Source organism: Cetorhinus maximus, chromosome 11, assembly GCF_964194155.1.
Source record: "Cetorhinus maximus chromosome 11, sCetMax3.hap1.1, whole genome shotgun sequence".
NCBI classification, from domain to species: Eukaryota; Metazoa; Chordata; class Chondrichthyes; order Lamniformes; family Cetorhinidae; genus Cetorhinus; species Cetorhinus maximus.
This window is the reverse complement of record NC_135889.1, coordinates 122,346,124-122,365,875: the sequence shown is the minus strand read 5'-3', so window position 1 is coordinate 122,365,875 and position 19,752 is coordinate 122,346,124. Positions and strand designations below refer to the sequence as shown.

At 53.2% G+C, this 19,752-nt stretch overlaps 1 protein-coding gene across 4 annotated transcripts in view; it reads left to right on the top strand.

Moving 5' to 3' along the window:
- Positions 1 to 19,752, top strand: part of znf142 (zinc finger protein 142) — a 56,798-nt gene that overhangs the window by 13,791 nt on the left and 23,255 nt on the right. For 3 of the 4 annotated variants that reach the window (XM_078552679.1, XM_078552680.1, XM_078552682.1), the window contains exons 4-6: positions 14,692 to 14,892; positions 15,454 to 16,266; positions 19,565 to 19,742. In XM_078552679.1, the coding sequence (XP_078408805.1) occupies positions 14,692 to 14,892; positions 15,454 to 16,266; positions 19,565 to 19,742 (1,192 nt within the window). The remainder of the gene's footprint in view (positions 1 to 14,691; positions 14,893 to 15,453; positions 16,267 to 19,564; positions 19,743 to 19,752) is intronic. The other variant, XM_078552681.1, reaches the window with a different exon arrangement.

The window sequence follows — 19,752 nt, the reverse complement described above, 5'->3', positions numbered from 1 at the left end:
TGCGCCTCTCTCTCTCTCTGCGCCTCTCTCTCTCCCTCTGCGCCTCTCTCTCTCTTTGCGCCTCTCTCTCTCTTTGCGCCTCTCTCTCTCTTTGCGCCTCTCTCTCTCTTTGCGCCTCTCTCTCTCTCTTTGCGCCTCTCTCTCTCTCTTTGCGCCTCTCTCTCTCTCTTTGCGCCTCTCTCTCTCTCTTTGCGCCTCTCTCTCTCTCTTAGCGCCTCTCTCTCTCTCTTAGCGCCTCTCTCTCTCTTTGCACCTCTCTCTCTCTGCGACTCTCTCTCTCTCTGCGACTCTCTCTCTCTCTCCGCCTCTCTCTCTCTCTCTGCGCCTCTCTCTCTCTCTGCGCCTCTCTCTCTCTCTGCGCCTCTCTCTCTCTCTGCGCCTCTCTCTCTCTCTGCGCCTCTCTCTCTCTCTGCGCCTCTCTCTCTCTCTGCGCCTCTCTCTCTCTCTGCGCCTCTCTCTCTCTCTGCGCCTCTCTCTCTCTCTGCGCCTCTCTCTCTCTCTGCGCCTCTCTCTCTCTCTGCGCCTCTCTCTCTCTCTGCGCCTCTCTCTCTCTCTGCGCCTCTCTCTCTCTCTGCGCCTCTCTCTCTCTCTCTGCGCCTCTCTCTCTCTCTCTGCGCCTCTCTCTCTGCGCCCCTCTGTCTCTCTCTGCGCCTCTCTCTCTCTCTGCGCCTCTCTCTCTCTCTGCGCCTCTCTCTCTCTCTCTGCGCCTCTCTCTCTCTCTCTGCGCCTCTCTCTCTCTCTCTGCGCCTCTCTCTCTCTGCGCCTCTCTCTCTCTGCGCCTCTCTCTCTGCGCCTCTCACTCTCTCTGCGCCTCTCACTCTCTCTCTCTGCGCGCCTCTCTCTCTCTCTGCGCGCCTCTCTCTCTCTCTCTCTCTCTCTCTCTCTGCGCCTCTCTCTCTCTGTGGCCCCCCCTATCCACCACTCTGTCTGCCCGAATCGTTGTCTCTCTCCACTCCGCCCGGCTCTCTCTCTCTCTCTCTCTCTTTTCTCCGCCCGACAGTCTCTCTGTCTCGCTTTCTCCCTCCCTCTGCCGCTCACGCTCTCGCTCTCTCCTCCCTCTGCCGCTCTCGCTCTCTCCCTCCCTCTGCCGCTCTCGCTCAAATTCAATTCACTAAAATCTGGTTAGTTGTGGACTGGCACCGGATAGAATGATCATGATTTTAAAAACCCCAACAGGTTTATATTGTCCATCACAGAAGGGAATCTGTCATGCTTAGTCTGGCCTGGACCTGGCTCCTAGTCCTAACAGTATGTGGTTGAGCCTTAGAGTTTAGACAATAAATACCATTTTGCTGGTTTTGCCCAGAACAACAACTTGCCTTTAATGCAGTTAAACATTAAAAGCCTCACAGGGATGTTAAGAAAAAGAATTTGATACTGAGGTGAGTACAAATTTGGTCAAAAAGTTAGGCTTCACCTGTCTCTGCACCTCTCTCTCTCTCTGCGCCTCTCTCTCTCTCTCTCTCTCTCTCTCTGCGTCTCTCTCTGCGCCTCTCTCTCTGCGCCTCTCTCTCTCTCTCTCTCTCTCTCTCTCTCTCTGCGCCTCTCTCTCTCTCTCTCTCTGCGCCTCTCTCTCTGCGCCTCTCTCTCTGCGCCTCTCTATCTCTCTCTCTCTGCGCCTCTCTCTCTGCGCCTCTCTCTCTCTGCGCCTCTCTCTCTCTGCGTCTCTCTCTCTCTGCGCCTCTCTCTCCCTGCGCCTCTCTCTCTCTGCGCCTCTCTCTCTCTGCGCCTCTCTCTCTCTGGGCCTCTCTCTCTCTGCGCCTCTCTCTCTCTCTCTGCGCCTCTCTCTCTCTCTCTGCGCCTCTCTCTCTCTGCGCCTCTCTCTCTCTGCGCCTCTCTCTCTCTGCGCCTCTCTCTCTCTGCGCCTCTCTCTCTCTGCGCCTCTCTCTCTCTGCGCCTCTCTCTCTCTGCGCCTCTCTCTCTCTGCGCCTCTCTCTCTCTGCGCCCCTCTCTCTCTGCGCCTCTCTCTCTCTCTGCGCCTCTCTCTCTCTCTGCGCCTCTCTCTCTGCGCCTCTCTCTCTCTCTGCGCCTCTCTCTCTCTCTGCGCCCTCTCTCTCTCTCTGCGCCTCTCTCTCTCTCTCTGCGCCTCTCTCTCTCTCTCTGCGCCTCTCTCTCTCTCTCTGCGCCTCTCTCTCTCTCTCTGCGCCTCTCTCTCTCTGCGCCTCTCTCTCTCTCTGCGCCCCTCTCTCTCTGTGCCTCTCTCTCTCTCTACGCCTCTCTCTCTCTCTGCGCCTCTCTCTCTCTCTGCGCCTCTCTCTCTCTCTGCGCCTCTCTCTCTCTCTGCGCCTCTCTCTCTCTCTGCGCCTCTCTCTCTCTCTGCGCCTCTCTCTCTCTCTGCGCCTCTCTCTCTCTCTGCGCCTCTCTCTCTCTCTGCGCCTCTCTCTCTCTCTGCGCCTCTCTCTCTCTCTGCGCCTCTCTCTCTGCGCCTCTCTCTCTCTCTGCGCCTCTCTCTCTCTCTGCGCCTCTCTCTCTCTCTGCGCCTCTCTCTCTCTCTGCGCCTCTCTCTCTCTCTGCGCCTCTCTCTCTCTCTGCGCCTCTCTCTCTCTCTGCGCCTCTCTCTCTCTCTGCGCCTCTCTCTCTCTGCGCCTCTCTCTCTCTCTGCGCCTCTCTCTCTCTCTGCGCTTCTCTCTCTCTCTCTGCGCCTCTCTCTCTCTCTGCGCCTCTCTCTCTCTCTGCGCCTCTCTCTCTCTCTGCGCCTCTCTCTCTCTCTGCGCCTCTCTCTCTCTCTGCGCCTCTCTCTCTCTCTGCGCCTCTCTCTCTCTCTGCGCCTCTCTCTCTCTCTGCGCCTCTCTCTCTCTCTGCGCCTCTCTCTCTCTCTGCGCCTCTCTCTCTCTCTGCGCCTCTCTCTCTCTCTGCGCCTCTCTCTCTCTCTGCGCCTCTCTCTCTCTCTGCGCCTCTCTCTCTCTCTGCGCCTCTCTCTCTCTCTGCGCCTCTCTCTCTCTCTGCGCCTCTCTCTCTCTCTGCGCCTCTCTCTCTCTCTGCGCCTCTCTCTCTCTCTGCGCCTCTCTCTCTCTGCGCCTCTCTCTCTCTGCGCCTCTCTCTCTCTCTGCGCCATTCTCTCTCTCTGCGCCTCTCTCTCTCTCTGCGCCTCTCTCTCTCTCTGCGCCTCTCTCTCTCTCTGCGCCTCTCTCTCTCTCTGCGCCTCTCTCTCTCTCTGCGCCTCTCTCTCTCTCTGCGCCTCTCTCTCTCTCTGCGCCTCTCTCTCTCTCTCTGCGCCTCTCTCTCTCTCTGCGCCTCTCTCTCTCTCTGCGCCTCTCTCTCTCTGCGCCTCTCTCTCTCTCTGCGCCTCTCTCTCTCTCTGCGCCTCTCTCTCTCTGCGCCTCTCTCTCTCTGCGCCTCTCTCTCTCTCTCTCTCTGCGCCTCTCTCTCTCTGCGCCTCTCTCTCTCTCTCTGCGCCTCTCTCTCTCTCTGCGCCTCTCTCTCTCTCTGCGCCTCTCTCTCTCTCTGCGCCTCTCTCTCTCTCTGCGCCTCTCTCTCTCTCTGCGCCTCTCTCTCTCTCTGCGCCTCTCTCTCTCTCTGCGCCTCTCTCTCTTTCTGCGCCTCTCTCTCTCTCTGCGCCTCTCTCTCTCTCTGCGCCTCTCTCTCTCTCTGCGCCTCTCTCTCTCTCTGCGCCTCTCTCTCTCTCTGCGCCTCTCTCTCTCTCTGCGCCTCTCTCTCTCTCTGCGCCTCTCTCTCTCTCTGCGCCTCTCTCTCTCTCTGCGCCTCTCTCTCTCTCTGCGCCTCTCTCTCTCTCTGCGCCTCTCTCTCTCTCTGCGCCTCTCTCTCTCTCTCTGCGCCTCTCTCTCTCTCTCTGCGCCTCTCTCTCTCTCTGCGCCTCTCTCTCTCTGCGCCTCTCTCTCTCTGCGCCTCTCTCTCTCTCTCTCTCTCTCTCTCTGCGCCTCTCTCTCTCTCTCTGCGCCTCTCTCTCTCTCTCTGCGCCTCTCTCTCTCTCTCTGCGCCTCTCTCTCTCTGCGCCTCTCTCTCTGCGCCTCTCACTCTCTCTCTCTCTGTGCCGCTCACTCTCTCTCTCTGCGCGCCTCTCTCTCTCTCTGCGCGCCTCTCTCTCTCTCTCTCTCTCTCTCTCTCTCTGCGCCTCTCTCTCTCTGTGGCCCCCCCTATCCACCACTCTGTCTGCCCGAATCGTTGTCTCTCTCCACTCCGCCCGGCTCTCTCTCTCTCTCTCTTTTCTCCGCCCGACACTCTCTCTGTCTCGCTCTCTCCCTCCCTCTGCCGCTCTCGCTCTCTCCCTCCCTCTGCCGCTCTCGCTCAAATTCAATTCACTAAAATCTGGTTAGTTGTGGACTGGCACCGGATAGAATGATCATGATTTTAAAAACCCCAACAGGTTTATATTGTCCATCACAGAAGGGAATCTGTCATGCTTAGTCTGGCCTGGACCTGGCTCCTAGTCCTAACAGTATGTGGTTGAGCCTTAGAGTTTAGACAATAAATACCATTTTGCTGGTTTTGCCCAGAGCAACAACTTGCCTTTAATGCAGTTAAACATTAAAAGCCTCACAGGGATGTTAAGAAAAAGAATTTGATACTGAGGTGAGTACAAATTTGGTCAAAAAGTTAGGCTTCACCTGTCTCTGCACCTCTCTCTCTCTCTCTGCGCCTCTCTCTCTCTCTCTCTCTCTCTCTCTGCGTCTCTCTCTGCGCCTCTCTCTCTGCGCCTCTCTCTCTCTCTCTCTCTCTGCGCCTCTCTCTCTCTCTCTGCGCCTCTCTCTCTGCGCCTCTCTCTCTGCGCCTCTCTCTCTGCGCCTCTCTCTCTGCGCCTCTCTCTCTGCTCTCTCTCTGCGCCTCTCTCTCTCTCTGCGCCTCTCTCTCTCTCTGCGCCTCTCTCTCTCTCTGCGCCTCTCTCTCTCTCTGCGCCTCTCTCTCTCTCTGCGCCTCTCTCTCTCTCTGCGCCTCTCTCTCTCTCTGCGCCTCTCTCTCTCTCTGCGCCTCTCTCTCTCTCTGCGCCTCTCTCTCTCTCTGCGCCTCTCTCTCTCTCTGCGCCTCTCTCTCTCTCTGCGCCTCTCTCTCTCTCTGCGCCTCTCTCTCTCTCTGCGCCTCTCTCTCTCTCTGCGCCTCTCTCTCTCTCTGCGCCTCTCTCTCTCTCTGCGCCTCTCTCTCTCTCTGCGCCTCTCTCTCTCTCTGCGCCTCTCTCTCTCTCTGCGCCTCTCTCTCTCTCTGCGCCTCTCTCTCTCTCTGCGCCTCTCTCTCTCTCTGCGCCTCTCTCTCTCTGCGCCTCTCTCTCTCTCTGCGCCTCTGTCTCTCTCTGCGCCTCTCTCTCTCTCTGCGCCTCTCTCCCTCACTGCGCCTCTCTCCCTCACTGCGCCTCTCTCCCTCACTGCGCCTCTCTCCCTCACTGCGCCTCTCTCTCTCTGCGCCTCTCTCTCTCTGCGCCTCTCTCTCTCTCTTTGCGCCTCTCTCTCTCTTTGCGCCTCTCTCTCTCTCTTTGCGCCTCTCTCTCTTTCTTTGCGCCTCTCTCTCTCTCTCTGCGCCTCTCTCTCTCTCTCTGCGCCTCTCTCTCTCTCTCTGCGCCTCTCTCTCTGCGCCTCTCTCTCTGCGCCTCTCTCTCTGCGCCTCTCTCTCTGCGCCTCTCTCTCTGCGCCTCTCTCTCTGCGCCTCTCTCTCTGCGCCTCTCTCTCTGCGCCTCTCTCTCTGCGCCTCTCTCTCTGCGCCTCTCTGCGCCTCTCTCTCTGCGCCTCTCTCTCTGCGCCTCTCTCTCTGCGCCTCTCTCTCTGCGCCTCTCTCTCTGCGCCTCTCTCTCTGCGCCTCTCTCTCTCTGCGCCTCTCTCTCTCTGCGCCTCTCTCTCTCTGCGCCTCTCTCTCTCTGCGCCTCTCTCTCTGCGCCTCTCTCTCTGCGCCTCTCTCTCTGCGCCTCTCTCTCTGCGCCTCTCTCTCTCTCTGCGCCTCTCTCTCTCTGCGCCTCTCTCTCTGCGCCTCTCTCTCTCTCTCTGCGCCTCTCTCTCCCTCTGCGCCTCTCTCTCTCTCTCTGCGCCTCTCTCTCTCTCTGCGCCTCTCTCTCTCTCTGCGCCTCTCTCTCTCTGCGCCTCTCTCTCTCTGCGCCTCTCTCTCTCCCTCTGCGCCTCTCTCTCTCCCTCTGCACCTCTCTCTCTCTCTTTGCCCCTCTCTCTCTCTCTTTGCGCCTCTCTCTCTCTCTTTGCGCCTCTCTCTCTCTCTTTGCACCTCTCTCTCTCTCTTAGCGCCTCTCTCTCTCTCTTAGCGCCTCTCTCTCTCTCTTCACCTCTCTCTCTCTCTGCGACTCTCTCTCTCTCTGCGACTCTCTCTCTCTCTGCGACTCTCTCTCTCTCTGCGACTCTCTCTCTCTCTGCGCCTCTCTCTCTCTCTGCGCCTCTCTCTCTCACTGCGCCTCTCTCTCTCTCTGCGCCTCTCTCTCTCTGCGCCTCTCTCTCTCTCTGCGCCTCTCTCTCTCTCTGCGCCTCTCTCTCTCTCTGCGCCTCTCTCTCTCTCTGCGCCTCTCTCTCTCTCTGCGCCTCTCTCTCTCTCTGCGCCTCTCTCTCTCTCTGCGCCTCTCTCTCTCTGCGCCTCTCTCTCTCTCTGCGCCTCTCTCTCTCTCTGCGCCTCTCTCTCTCTCTGCGCCTCTCTCTCTCTCTGCTCCTCTCTCCCTCACTGCGCCTCTCTCTGCGCCTCTCTCTCTCTTTCTGCGCCTCTCTCTCTCTGCGCCTCTCTCTCTCTGCGCCTCTCTCTCTCTGCGCCTCTCTCTCTCTCTTTGCGCCTCTCTCTCTCTTTGCGCCTCTCTCTCTCTCTTTGCGCCTCTCTCTCTCTCTTTGCGCCTCTCTCTCTCTCTCTGCGCCTCTCTCTCTGCGCCTCTCTCTCTGCGCCTCTCTCTCTGCGCCTCTCTCTCTGCGCCTCTCTCTCTGCGCCTCTCTCTCTGCGCCTCTCTCTCTGCGCCTCTCTCTCTGCGCCTCTCTCTCTGCGCCTCTCTCTCTGCGCCTCTCTCTCTGCGCCTCTCTCTCTGCGCCTCTCTCTCTGCGCCTCTCTCTCTCTGCGCCTCTCTCTCTCTGCGCCTCTCTCTCTCTGCGCCTCTCTCTCTCTGCGCCTCTCTCTCTCTGCGCCTCTCTCTCTCTGCGCCTCTCTCTCTCTGCGCCTCTCTCTCTCTGCGCCTCTCTCTCTCTGCGCCTCTCTCTCTCTGCGCCTTTCTCTCTCTGCGCTTCTCTCTGCGCCTCTCTCTCTCTGCGCCTCTCTCTCTCTCTGCGCCTCTCTCTCTGCGCCTCTCTCTCTCTGCGCCTCTCTCTCTCTCTCTGCGCCTCTCTCTCTCTCTCTGCGCCTCTCTCTCTCTCTCTGCGCCTCTCACTCTCTCTCTCTGCGCGCCTCTCTCTCTCTCTCTCTGCGCCTCTCTCTCTCTCTGCGCCTCTCTCTCTGCGCCTCTCTCTCTCTCTCTGCGCCTCTCTCTCTCACTGCGCCTCTCTCTCTCTCTCTGCGCCTCTCTCTCTCCCTCTGCGCCTCTCTCTCTCTCTTTGCGCCTCTCTCTCTCTCTTTGCGCCTCTCTCTCTCTCTTTGCGCCTCTCTCTCTCTCTTTGCGCCTCTCTCTCTCTCTTAGCGCCTCTCTCTCTCTCTTAGCGCCTCTCTCTCTCTCTGCACCTCTCTCTCTCTCTGCGACTCTCTCTCTCTCTGCGCCTCTCTCTCTCTCTGCGCCTCTCTCTCTCTCTGCGCCTCTCTCTCTCTCTGCGCCTCTCTCTCTCTCTGCGCCTCTCTCTCTCTCTGCGCCTCTCTCTCTCTCTGCGCCTCTCTCTCTCTCTGCGCCCCTCTCTCTCTCTCTGCGCCTCTCTCTCTCTCTCTGCGCCTCTCTCTCTCTCTCTGCGCCTCTCTCTCTCTCTCTGCGCCTCTCTCTCTCTCTCTGCGCCTCTCTCTCTCTCTCTGCGCCTCTCTCTCTCTCTCTGCGCCTCTCTCTCTCTCTCTGCGCCTCTCTCTCTCTCTCTGCGCCTCTCTCTCTCTCTCTGCGCCTCTCTCTCTCTCTCTGCGCCTCTCTCTCTCTCTCTGCGCCTCTCTCTCTCTCTCTGCGCCTCTCTCTCTCTGCGCCTCTCTCTCTGCGCCTCTCACTCTCTCTCTCTGCGCGCCTCTCACTCTCTCTCTGCGCCTCTCACTCTCTCTCTGCGCGCCTCTCTCTCTCTCTCTCTCTCTCTCTCTTTGTGGCCCCCCCTATCCACCACTCTGTCTGCCCGAATCGTTGTCTCTCTCCACTCCGCCCGGCTCTCTCTCTCTCTCTCTCTCTTTTCTCCGCCCGACACTCTCTCTGTCTCGCTCTCTCCCTCCCTCTGCCGCTCTCGCTCTCTCCCTCCCTCTGCCGCTCTCGCTCTCTCCCTCCCTCTGCCGCTCTCGCTCTCTCCCTCCCTCTGCCGCTCTCGCTCTCTCCCTCCCTCTGCCCCTCTCGCTCTCTCCCTCCCTCTGCCGCTCCCGCTCGCTCCCTCCCTTTGCCGCTCCCGCTCGCTCCCTCCCTCTGCCGCTCCCGCTCGCTCCCTCCCTCTGCCGCTCCCGCTCACTCCCTCCCTCTGCCGCTCCCGCTCGCTCCCTCCCTCTGCCGCTCCCGCTCGCTCCCTCCCTCTGCCGCTCCCGCTCGCTCCCTCCCTCTGCCGCTCCCGCTCGCTCCCTCCCTCTGCCGCTCCCGCTCGCTCCCTCCCTCTGCCGCTCCCGCTCGCTCCCTCCCTCTGCCGCTCCCGCTCGCTCCCTCCCTCTGCCGCTCCCGCTCGCTCCCTCCCTCTGCCGCTCCCGCTCGCTCCCTCCCTCTGCCGCTCCCGCTCGCTCCCTCCCTCTGCCGCTCCCGCTCGCTCCCTCCCTCTGCCGCTCCCGCTCGCTCCCTCCCTCTGCCGCTCCCGCTCGCTCCCTCCCTCTGCCGCTCCCGCTCGCTCCCTCCCTCTGCCGCTCCCGCTCGCTCCCTCCCTCTGCCGCTCCCGCTCGCTCCCTCCCTCTGCCGCTCCCGCTCGCTCCCTCCCTCTGCCGCTCCCGCTCGCTCCCTCCCTCTGCCGCTCCCGCTCGCTCGCTCCCTCCCTCTGCCGCTCCCGCTCGCTCGCTCCCTCCCTCTGCCGCTCCCGCTCGCTCGCTCCCTCCCTCTGCCGCTCCCGCTCGCTCGCTCCCTCCCTCTGCCGCTCCCGCTCGCTCGCTCCCTCCCTCTGCCGCTCCCGCTCGCTCGCTCCCTCCCTCTGCCGCTCCCGCTCGCTCGCTCCCTCCCTCTGCCGCTCCCGCTCGCTCGCTCCCTCCCTCTGCCGCTCCCGCTCGCTCGCTCCCCTCCCTCTGCCGCTCCCGCTCGCTCGCTCCCTCCCTCTGCCGCTCCCGCTCGCTCGCTCCCTCCCTCTGCCGCTCCCGCTCGCTCGCTCCCTCCCTCTGCCGCTCCCGCTCGCTCGCTCCCTCCCTCTGCCGCTCCCGCTCGCTCGCTCCCTCCCTCTGCCGCTCCCGCTCGCTCGCTCCCTCCCTCTGCCGCTCCCGCTCGCTCGCTCCCTCCCTCTGCCGCTCCCGCTCGCTCGCTCCCTCCCTCTGCCGCTCCCGCTCGCTCGCTCCCTCCCTCTGCCGCTCCCGCTCGCTCGCTCCCTCCCTCTGCCGCTCCCGCTCGCTCGCTCCCTCCCTCTGCCGCTCCCGCTCGCTCGCTCCCTCCCTCTGCCGCTCCCGCTCGCTCGCTCCCTCCCTCTGCCGCTCCCGCTCGCTCGCTCCCTCCCTCTGCCGCTCCCGCTCGCTCGCTCCCTCCCTCTGCCGCTCCCGCTCGCTCGCTCCCTCCCTCTGCCGCTCCCGCTCGCTCGCTCCCTCCCTCTGCCGCTCCCGCTCGCTCGCTCCCTCCCTCTGCCGCTCCCGCTCGCTCGCTCCCTCCCTCTGCCGCTCCCGCTCGCTCGCTCCCTCCCTCTGCCGCTCCCGCTCGCTCGCTCCCTCCCTCTGCCGCTCCCGCTCGCTCGCTCCCTCCCTCTGCCGCTCCCGCTCGCTCGCTCCCTCCCTCTGCCGCTCCCGCTCGCTCGCTCCCTCCCTCTGCCGCTCCCGCTCGCTCCCTCCCTCTGCCGCTCCCGCTCGCTCCCTCCCTCTGCCGCTCTCGCTCTCTCCCTCGGTATCGAACTTTGTCTGGCGACATTCCTTGAAACGCCTTGGTATATTTTATTACATTGGCGGTGCTATATAAATGCAAATTGTTTGAATTGGTATGTTGGTTTTGATCAGTTGATTCAACACCACCTGGGGATAAAACCTTCTCTTCGTGGCTCAGTACTTCACTGGGGGGAATGCTTACATCAGAGTGCGAATGGAACTAACTACTTGCTGGAAGAATGTTGCTCCGAGATTGATGCCTGCATTTATCTTGAGAACGGTAACTGAACTTTCAACAGTAACTCACCTTGTGAAACACGTGGTGGATGTTTCAACATGTCGAGGTGCCATGTCATTATAGAAAGTAACTGCACGTATGTGAGCTATTCAACTCATCAATCCTGCACTGTTTATTTTTGCCCAGACAGGCCACCTAGTTAAAAAGATTTCAAATAATGCCCTTTTGAAAGTAATTGTGCACTTTGCCTCAAGAGACTTTATAATGTCTTTTTCTGATGATCCTACCCATAAATAGTATTTTTCTTATCCTCCCTTTTAATTATTTCCTGAATTTTATGTAAATATATGACCTCCTTGCTATACATTCACCAAACAGCGGAAACGGATTGTCGTTATTTACCTTATCACCGGTATCGTTAATTTATATATTAAAAAGTTATCTGTTACACATCTATGATCATTCCTATTTTGGCATTTATAATGGGAAATGCCTATGTAAACCTGGCACACTTGTGCCCTCCTACTGATGAAAGGATATTAGTCAGTCCATAGTGAGAATAATCCACTGGCGGAGAGCGGACTTCAATGGGGCAAGAACAGAGCTGGGCTGGATAGACTGGAACCAAAGGTTGGCGGGAAAACAGTAGCTGAACAATGGGCTACCTTCAAAGAGAAGATGATTTGGCCACAGTCAAGGTATGTTCCCTCAAAAGGGAAGGGTATGACAAACAAGTCCAGAGCTCCCTGGATGTCAAAGGAGATAGAAATTAAATTAAAGAAGAAAAAGTTTGCTTACGACAGATGTCAGGTAGCAAATACAATTGATAAACAAACTGAATACAGAAGGGTCAGAAGAGATGTGTAAAAGCAAATAGGAGAAGCAAAGAGGGATTATGAAATAAGACTTGCAGCTAACATAAAAGGAAATCTCAGCGTTCTATAAGCACATCAATAGTAAAAGGGTGGTAAAAGGAGGAGTAGGGCCAGTTAGGGACCAAAAAGGGGATTTACACATAGAGGAAAGAGCTATGGCTGAGGTGTTAAATGAATACTTTGCATCTGTCTTTATCTACGAGGCAGATGCTGCCCAGGCCATGGTGACAGAGGAGGAAACTCAGCCACTAGAAGGCTTTAAAATTGATAAGGAGGTGGTATTGGATAAGCTGTCGGTATTTAAAGTTGATAAGGCCCTGGGACTGGGTGAGATGCATCCAAGAATATTGAAGGAAGTGAGAGTGGAAATTGCAGAGGCACTGGCAATAATCTTTCAATGTTCCCTGGATTCGGGGGAGGTGCCGGAGGACTGGAGAATTGCAAACATTACACCCTTCTTCAAAAAGAGTTGTAAAGATCTGCCCTGCAATTACAGACCCGTCTGTTTAACTTCGGTGGTGGGGAAACTTCTAGAAACTATTATTTGGGATAGAGTTAATAGTCACATGGAAAAATGTGGATTGATTCGGAAGAGTTAGCATGGATTTGTTAAAGGAAATCGTGTCTAACTAACTTGCTGGAGTTTTTTGAAGCGGTTGATGAGGGCAAGGCCATTGATGTGGTGTATATGGACTTCCAAAAGGCTTTCGATACAGTGCCACACAACAGACTTGTTATAAGGTCATGGAATAAAAGGGACAGTAGCAACCTGGATACAAAATTGGCTGAGGGATAGGAAACAGAGAGTAATGGTTAATGGGTATTTTTTGGGCTGGAAGAAGGTTTGTAGTGGAGTTCCTCAGGGGTCGGTATTGGGACCCTTGCTCTTCCTGATATATATAAATGATCTAGATCTTGGTGTGCAGGGGACAATTTCAAAGTTTGCGGATGACACAAAACTTGGGAGAATTGTAAACTGTGAGGAGGACAGTGTAGAACTTTAAAAGGACATTGGCAGAGTGGGCAGATAGGTGGCAGATGAAGTTCAATGTGGAGAAGTGTGAGGTGATACACTTTGGTACAAAGAACATGGAGAGACAGTATGAAATAAAGGGGACTATTCTAAAGGGTGTACAGGAGCAGAGAGACCTGGGTGTATATGTATATAAGTCATTAAAGATAGCAGGACAGGTAGAGAGAGCTGTTTCTAAAGCATACAGTATTCTAGGCTTCATTAATAGGGCCATAGAGTACAGGAGCAGGGAGATTATGATTAACTTATATAAGACACTGGTTAGACCTCAGCTGGAGTATTGTGGACAGTTCTGGGCGCCACAATATAGGAAATATGTGAACACATTGGAGACAGTGCAGAAGAGGTTTACGAGAATGGTTCCGGGGTGAGACACTTCAGTTATGAGGAAAGATTGGAGAATTTGGGAATGTTTTCCTTGAAGAGGAGAAGGCTAAGATGAGACTTGATAGAAGTTTTCAAAATAATGAGGGGCCTGGACAGGGTAGATAGGGAGAAACTGTTCCCGCTCATAAACGGATCGAGAACCAGGGGGCACAGTTTTAATGTGTTTTGCAGAAGGAGCAAATGCGAGGTGAGAAAAATCTTTTTCACACAGCGAGTAGTTAGGGTTTGGAATGCACTGCCTGGAAGTGTGGTGGAGGCAGGTTCGATTGAGGCATTCCAGAGGGCATTGGATGATTATCTAAATAGAAACAATGCGCAGGGTTATGGGAAAAAGCAAGAGATTGGCACTCGGTTAAAATGCTCAGAGAGCCGGTGCGGAAACGATGGGTTGAATGGTTCCTTCTACACAACAATTCTGCGATTCTTAAGACAATGCTGCAGCACCACAGGTAGGTGCAGTTACACCGTGACAAGTTTACATAGGCAGTATCCATTATAAATTCGGAGATAGGATTTTATAATAGAAATATGAAAATAAGCGCACACTTTAACATGGGAGCAAATTGCGTCTGCACGTCCCAGCCACATTATCTCCCGCTCTGCCTGCTTCACTGGGTCTTGACTCCTTGTGTTCATTGATTAGTTGATTACTAGCTTGCACTACCTGTTTGCGGGCATTACTTTCCTTTGCTACAGCCTTACGTCAAACTTTTCTGTCAACGTTTACCATGGCAAATTTCTATATCAACATTACCCATTCAGCCTTGTGTTGTGACCTGTCGAGTGCAGAGGGGGATTCTGGCTTCCAGGTGGCTCTGGGCTGCAGGGATTTTTTTTTAAGTTGCCCAACTTCATAGCTGGTTTTGTGTATACACAAACTCGCATTCATAAATGACAATGAGCAATACCATGGGCACTTCACGTGTAACCTTTTGTAATTTAATTATGGGGAATAGTTAATCCTAAGGAAGAGTGTGACAAAATACTGAAAGGCATTACTAAACTTGCAGAATGAGCATGCAAATGAAGAATTAACTTCATTATGGAAAAGTGCGATGGCATTTTGGTAGGAAAGACAATAAGGCCACGTACTACTTGGATAATGGGCTAGAGGAACGGAGGGTTCTAGGATTGCACAGACACTAACGAAAAGCAGTGACCCACATTAATAAGACAAAGCAAGCAGTGGGGTTCATTCCTGGAGGAATTGAATTGAAAAGTAGGGAAGTTATGTTAAACTTGTATAGAACCTTGGTTAGACCACATTTGGAGCGAATTACATCTGCAAACCCTGGGTCGCATTCTGTAAACATGGCACACTTGCACCTCTCTGCTGGTGACAATGCCACAGCACCACCGTTGGCAGGTGGGTGCAGTTACACCGTGACAAGTTTACATAGGCAGTATCTGTTATAAATGTAGACTTGGTAAGACCACGTTTGGAGTACTGTGGACAGCTCTGGTTCAAATATTATAAAAATCATATACTGTGGCCTGGGAGGAGGTGCAAGAATGATTCTTAAGGATGATACCGGAATTGAGAGATTATATTCATTAGGAAAGATTGAACATGCTGGGCTCTTCTCTCTAGAAAAGAGAAGATTCAGGGGTAATGTGGAAAAGGCCTTTAACTTAATAAGGGATTTGAGGGTAGATGTAGAGAGGATGTTTCCACTTGTGAGGGAGACCAAAAGTGGAGCCAGAATTCTAAGATGGTCACCAATTAATCCAGTCAAGAATTCAGGAGAAACTTGCTTTACCCAGAGAGTGGTGAGAACGTGGAACTCTCTATCACAGGGGACAGTAGTTGAGATGAATAGCATTTCAGGGGAAGCTGGTAAACATATGAGGGAGAAAGGAATAGAAAGTTATGCAGATGGAGTGAGATAAAGTAGGGTGAGAAGGGGCTGGCGTGGAGTATAAACTCTGGCATAGCTCAGTTAGGTTGACTAGCCTGTTTCTGTGCCATAAACTTGATGTAGCACTAGTTCTCCTAGGAAAAAAGTGGCTGAGCATAAAAGGATTTTTATAATGAACAGTGTCAATACATAATCAGGATCAATAAACCAACTTTCCATTCCATTTACAATGATCATCCAGAATGTCATTCTCATCAGTTTTCAGAGAGTTCCTTGGTGTGATGCGGCCTGTTTGTTGCTTTGTAGATGAGAGCGGTATTGTTGCTGAAGGGAATGATGAACGAGAGGGAACGAGACGGGAGGCAGATGAAGGTAGTAACTCGGCGCAGAGACTGTCCAGAAAGCGGAAACGGTCCAAGTGTGAAGAGGAAGAGCTGTTGTCCGAAACAGGCTCAGAAAGAGATACCAGCAGAGAAACCAAACCCTTCAGGCAGAGACACTTCAAAGGTGAATTAAAGATGGAAAGAACTTGCGTTTATATAGTGTCTTTGATGACCTTAGGACACCCCAAAGTGCTGTACAAACAATGAAGTATATTTTAACTTGTAATGTAGACATTACCTTGTAGAAAACTCGAGAACCAATTTGTGTGCAGTTAACATCCCACAAACAGCAGTGAGATAAATGACCAGATAGACTGTATTAGTGACGTTGGTTATGGAATAAATTAGGAATAATTGGCCTCAGAAAACCGGGGAAGACTCCCATTCTGTTCTTCGAAGGACTTTGGGTAACTCGTGAGAGGGCAGATATGGTCTTTGTTTTATGTCATATCTGAAAGATCACACCTCTGACAGTGCAGCACTCCTTCCTATACTGCAGGGGTGTGTCGTCCTGGATTTTGTGTTCACGTGTCTTTGAATGAGACTTGAAGCCACAACCTTCTGAATTGGAGCGAGTGCGCTACCCAATTGAGCCACGGCTGATGTATGTGTGAGCGGCGTGTGCGCATGTATTTACCCTTTGGGCGTCTTTTTGAACTTCTTTGTTTTTAATTGTTTGTCCCAGTTGACGTTCAAGAGGGAATGGAACATCTGTACAAGACACACATCTGCCCCGAATGCAAACGTTGCTTTAAAAAGAGAACGCACCTGGTCGAGCACCTTCACCTGCACTTCCCGGACCCCAGTCTCCAGTGCCCTCATTGCCAGAAGTTCTTTACCAGCAAGGGTAAGCTGAAGGTTCATCTGATGCGGGAGCTAGGTGAGAAGACCCATCACTGCCCGCTATGCGACTACAGCGCCGTGGAAAAGAACTCCCTGAACCGACACATGGCCAGTATGCACGAGAACACCACCAACTTCTACTCGGACGTGTACTCGTGCCCAGCGTGCGAGGAGAAGTTCACTGTCAGTAACTCGCTGAAGGAGCACATGAAGACACACAGGGAGGAACGACGACAACTGGACTGTTTCGAGGGAGGCTGCAGCTACACGGCGGATGAGCGCAAGGATTTTGTCCGCCACCTCAAGGAGGTACATGGTGCCAGAGCAATAGAGTGTCGGTACCGCACATGTGGCTCGCTCTTTGGCACGGAGGCGGGTATGGAGGCACACCGCAGGACTCACTACGCTTTCCACTGTGACCAGTGTGACTTTGTCTGCTCCAACAAACATGTTTTCCGGCGACACAAGCGGAGAGGGCACCCGGGCAGCGAGGAGCTGGTCTGCAACTTCTGCCCGTACAAGACCTTCAACCCCGTGGAGTTCAATGACCACGTGGGCAAGATGCACGCCAATGAGAAGATCCACAAGTGCAGTGAATGCGACTTTGCCACAGCACACAAGAGAGTTCTCAACAGGCACATCCTCCTGCACACAGGTCAGTGCTAATAACCGGAGCACATGGGGAGTGGAGCAGAGAGACATCTTGGGGAACATGGGAATGTCACTGTCTAGTAAGGCGTATTGAGGAGCTTTACTCTATCTCACCTGTGCTGTTTCTACCCTGGGAGTGTTTGATGGGGACAGTGTAGAGCGAGCTTTACTCTGTATCAAACCCCATGCTGTACCTGTCCTGGGAGTGTTTGATGGGGACAGTGTAGAGGGAGCTTTACTCTGTATCTAACCCCATGCTGTACCTCTCCTGGGAGTGTTTGATGGGGACAGTGCAGAGGGAGCTTTACTCTGTATCTAACCCCGTGCTGTACCTGTCCTGGGAGTGTTTGATGGGGACAGTGTAGAGGGAGCTTTACTCTGTATCTAACCCCGTGCTGTACCTGCCCTGGGAGTGTTTGATGGGGACAGGGTAGAGGGAGCTTTACTCTGCATTTAACCGTGTGTTGTATCTGCCCTGGGAGTGTTTGATGGGGGCAGTGTAGAGGGAGCTTTACTCTGTATCTAACCCCGTGCTGTACCTGCTCAGTTTGGCTGGGGAACAAAACCTTGGTGACAAAAGGAGGTTTTGAGGAGTGTCTTAAAGGAGGAGAGAGAACAGGAGAGGTTTAGGGAGGGAATTCCAGAGTTTGGGGCCCAGGCAACTGAAGGAATGGCCGCCAATGGTGGAGTGATAGAAAAAATGGATGTGCAAGTGAACAACCTGGGGTTGGTGGGTTACAAAGATAGAGAGTGGCAAATTCATGGAGGGATTTCATCCCAAGTAGGAGAATTTTAAAAGTGAATCATTGCTGGACCGGGATCCTAAGTAGGTTAGTGAGCACGAAATGGTGGATCAATGGGTCTCGGTGTGAGTTGCATTCTGCGCTGTAGAGTTTTTGATCGGACTGAAGATTCTGGAGGATTTATACATATATATGAACTAGGAGCAGAGTGGAAAATGGGATGTCAGCCAGGAGACTCCTTGGGTTCTGACTGATACCTGCAGTAGCATACTGCCAGCACAGCTTTTGAAACAAGGAGATTTGTCAGTCACATTGATTGGCTGGGACCGAAGGAATGGTAGCTAACTTTGCTGACAACACAAAGATAGATAGGAAAGTAAATTGTGAAGAGGATATAAGGAGGCTACAAAGTGACATAGGTGAAGTGAGTGGACAAAGATCTGGCAAATGGAGTATAATGTGGGCAAATGTGAAATGGTTCATTTTGGCAGGAAGAATAAAAAAAGGCTTATCATCTAAATGGTGAGAGATTGCAGAGCTCTGAGATTCAGAGGGATCTGGGTGTCCTAGTGCATGAATCACAGAAGGTTACTATGCAGGTACAGAAATTAATTAGGAAAGCTAATAGAATGTTATCATTTATTGTGAGGGGAATTGATTATAAAAGTAGGGAGGTTATGCTTCAGTTATACAGAGTACTAGTGAGATCGCATCTGGAGTATTCTATACATTACTGGTCTCCTTATTTAACGAAAGGTGTAAATGCATTTGGAGCAGTTCAGAGAAGGTTTACTCGACTAATACCAGGAATGGGCAGGTTGTCTTATGAGGAAAGATTGGGCAGGTTAGGCTTGTATCCACTGGAGTTTAGAAGAGTAAGAGGTGACTTAACTGAAACCTTTAAGATCCTGAGGGGTCTTGACAGGGTGGATGTGGAGAGGATGTTTCCTGTTATGGAGAATCTACAACTAGGAGTCATGGTTTAAAAATAAGGGGTCGCTCATTTAAGACAGAGATGAGAAATGTTTTCTCTCAGAGGGTTATGAGCCTTTGGAACTCTCTTCCTCAAAAGACAGTGGAAGCAGTGTCTTGGAATATTTTAAAAGCAGAGCTAGATAGATTCTTGATTTACAAGGGGGTGAAAGGTTATCGGAGGTAGGTGGGAATGTGGGGCTGAGGTTACAATCAGATCAGTCATGATCTTATTCAATGGTGGAGCAGGCTCGAGGGGCCGAGTGGCCTATCCCTGCTCCTAATTTGTATGTTCGTATGTTTATGTTGTTTAGTATGTAGAGGGAGGTGGATTGCAGTGGAGTTTTTGGATGAGAGTGGATGGTTGTGGAGATTGTTCAGGAATTGAACAGCAAAAGGACGGTTTGTGAGACCATCAAGAAAAATGTCTGAATGTATCAAACATCTAAATTGCTCAGCATTAGCTATTATTCCTTTCCTGAAAGCATTGATTCATTGCTGGTGTATAGGGAAGTAAGAACAGGGGGGCAGTTTAGCCCCTCAAACCCGTCCCACCAAGAAATGAGATCATGGCTAACCTGTGACCCAACACCATATACCCAGCTTTGCTGTAGATCCCTCAATGCCTTTTAATTCACATACACTGGAAGCAGATCAATGAAGGTTCACTCGGCTGATTTGAAGGCTTTCCTTATGAGGAAAGGTTGAGCAGGCTGGGCCTGTGCTCATTGGAGTTTAGAAGAATAAGAGGTGTTCTTATTGAAACCTGTTAGATTCTGGGTGGAGTTGATAGGGTGGATGCTGAGAGGATGCTTCCTCTCGTGGGGAATCTAGAACTATGGGGCACAGCTTAAAGATAAGGGGTGTCTCATTTGAGAAGGAGATGAGAAGGAGTTTCTTCTCTCCTGAGAGTCATTAGTGTTTGGAATAATCTCCCCCAATGAGCAGTGGAGGCTGGGTCATTGAGTAAATTTTCGGCTTGAATTAGACAGATTTTTGGTAGACAAGGAATCAAGGTCTATGGGGAAAGGCAAGAAAGTGGAGTTGAGGCCACAATCAGATCAGCCATGATCTTGTTGAATGGTGGAGCAAGTTCAATGGCCTGAATGACTAACTCCTATTTCTTACGACCCTGTTAATAAAAATTTAACAATCTCAGATTTAAAGTTAACAATTGATCTAGCATCGATAGCCATTTGTGGAAGAGAGTTCCAAACTTCTCCCAACCATGTATCATATATTACTGAAGATCAGTATCCCCATTCAACTGGCCTTCCTCGATATGTGTTAGCAAGCTCTTCGAACTGGGTGGCAGTAGGGAGTGTAGCGGAGCTTGACCTGCCTGACCCAAGTAACTCACTGAGTAACAGCAAGGAGAGGGTAGTTTCCTTGTAAATCTTTTCTTTGCAACTTTTCCATATTTCTTTATCCTTTCTCGTAATACGGAGACCGGAACTGTGTACAGCAACTGTAGTGGTCTAACCAACGTTCTGTACAAGTTTAAGAAGTTGGAGCAGTGTTGGTAGAGGATGTTCCTGGGTCTAATTATTTTACTATTTTTGTTTGGTTTTAAACCCTCCTTTCTAGGCGAGAAGCCACATAAATGTGAACTGTGCGATTTCACCTGCAGGGACGTAGGCTACCTGTCGAAGCACATGCTTACACATTCTGACGATAAGAACTACATGTGTACAGAGTGTGGTTACATCACCAAGTGGAAACACTACCTGACGGTGCACATGCGCAAACACACCGGAGACCTGAGGTAATGCTCT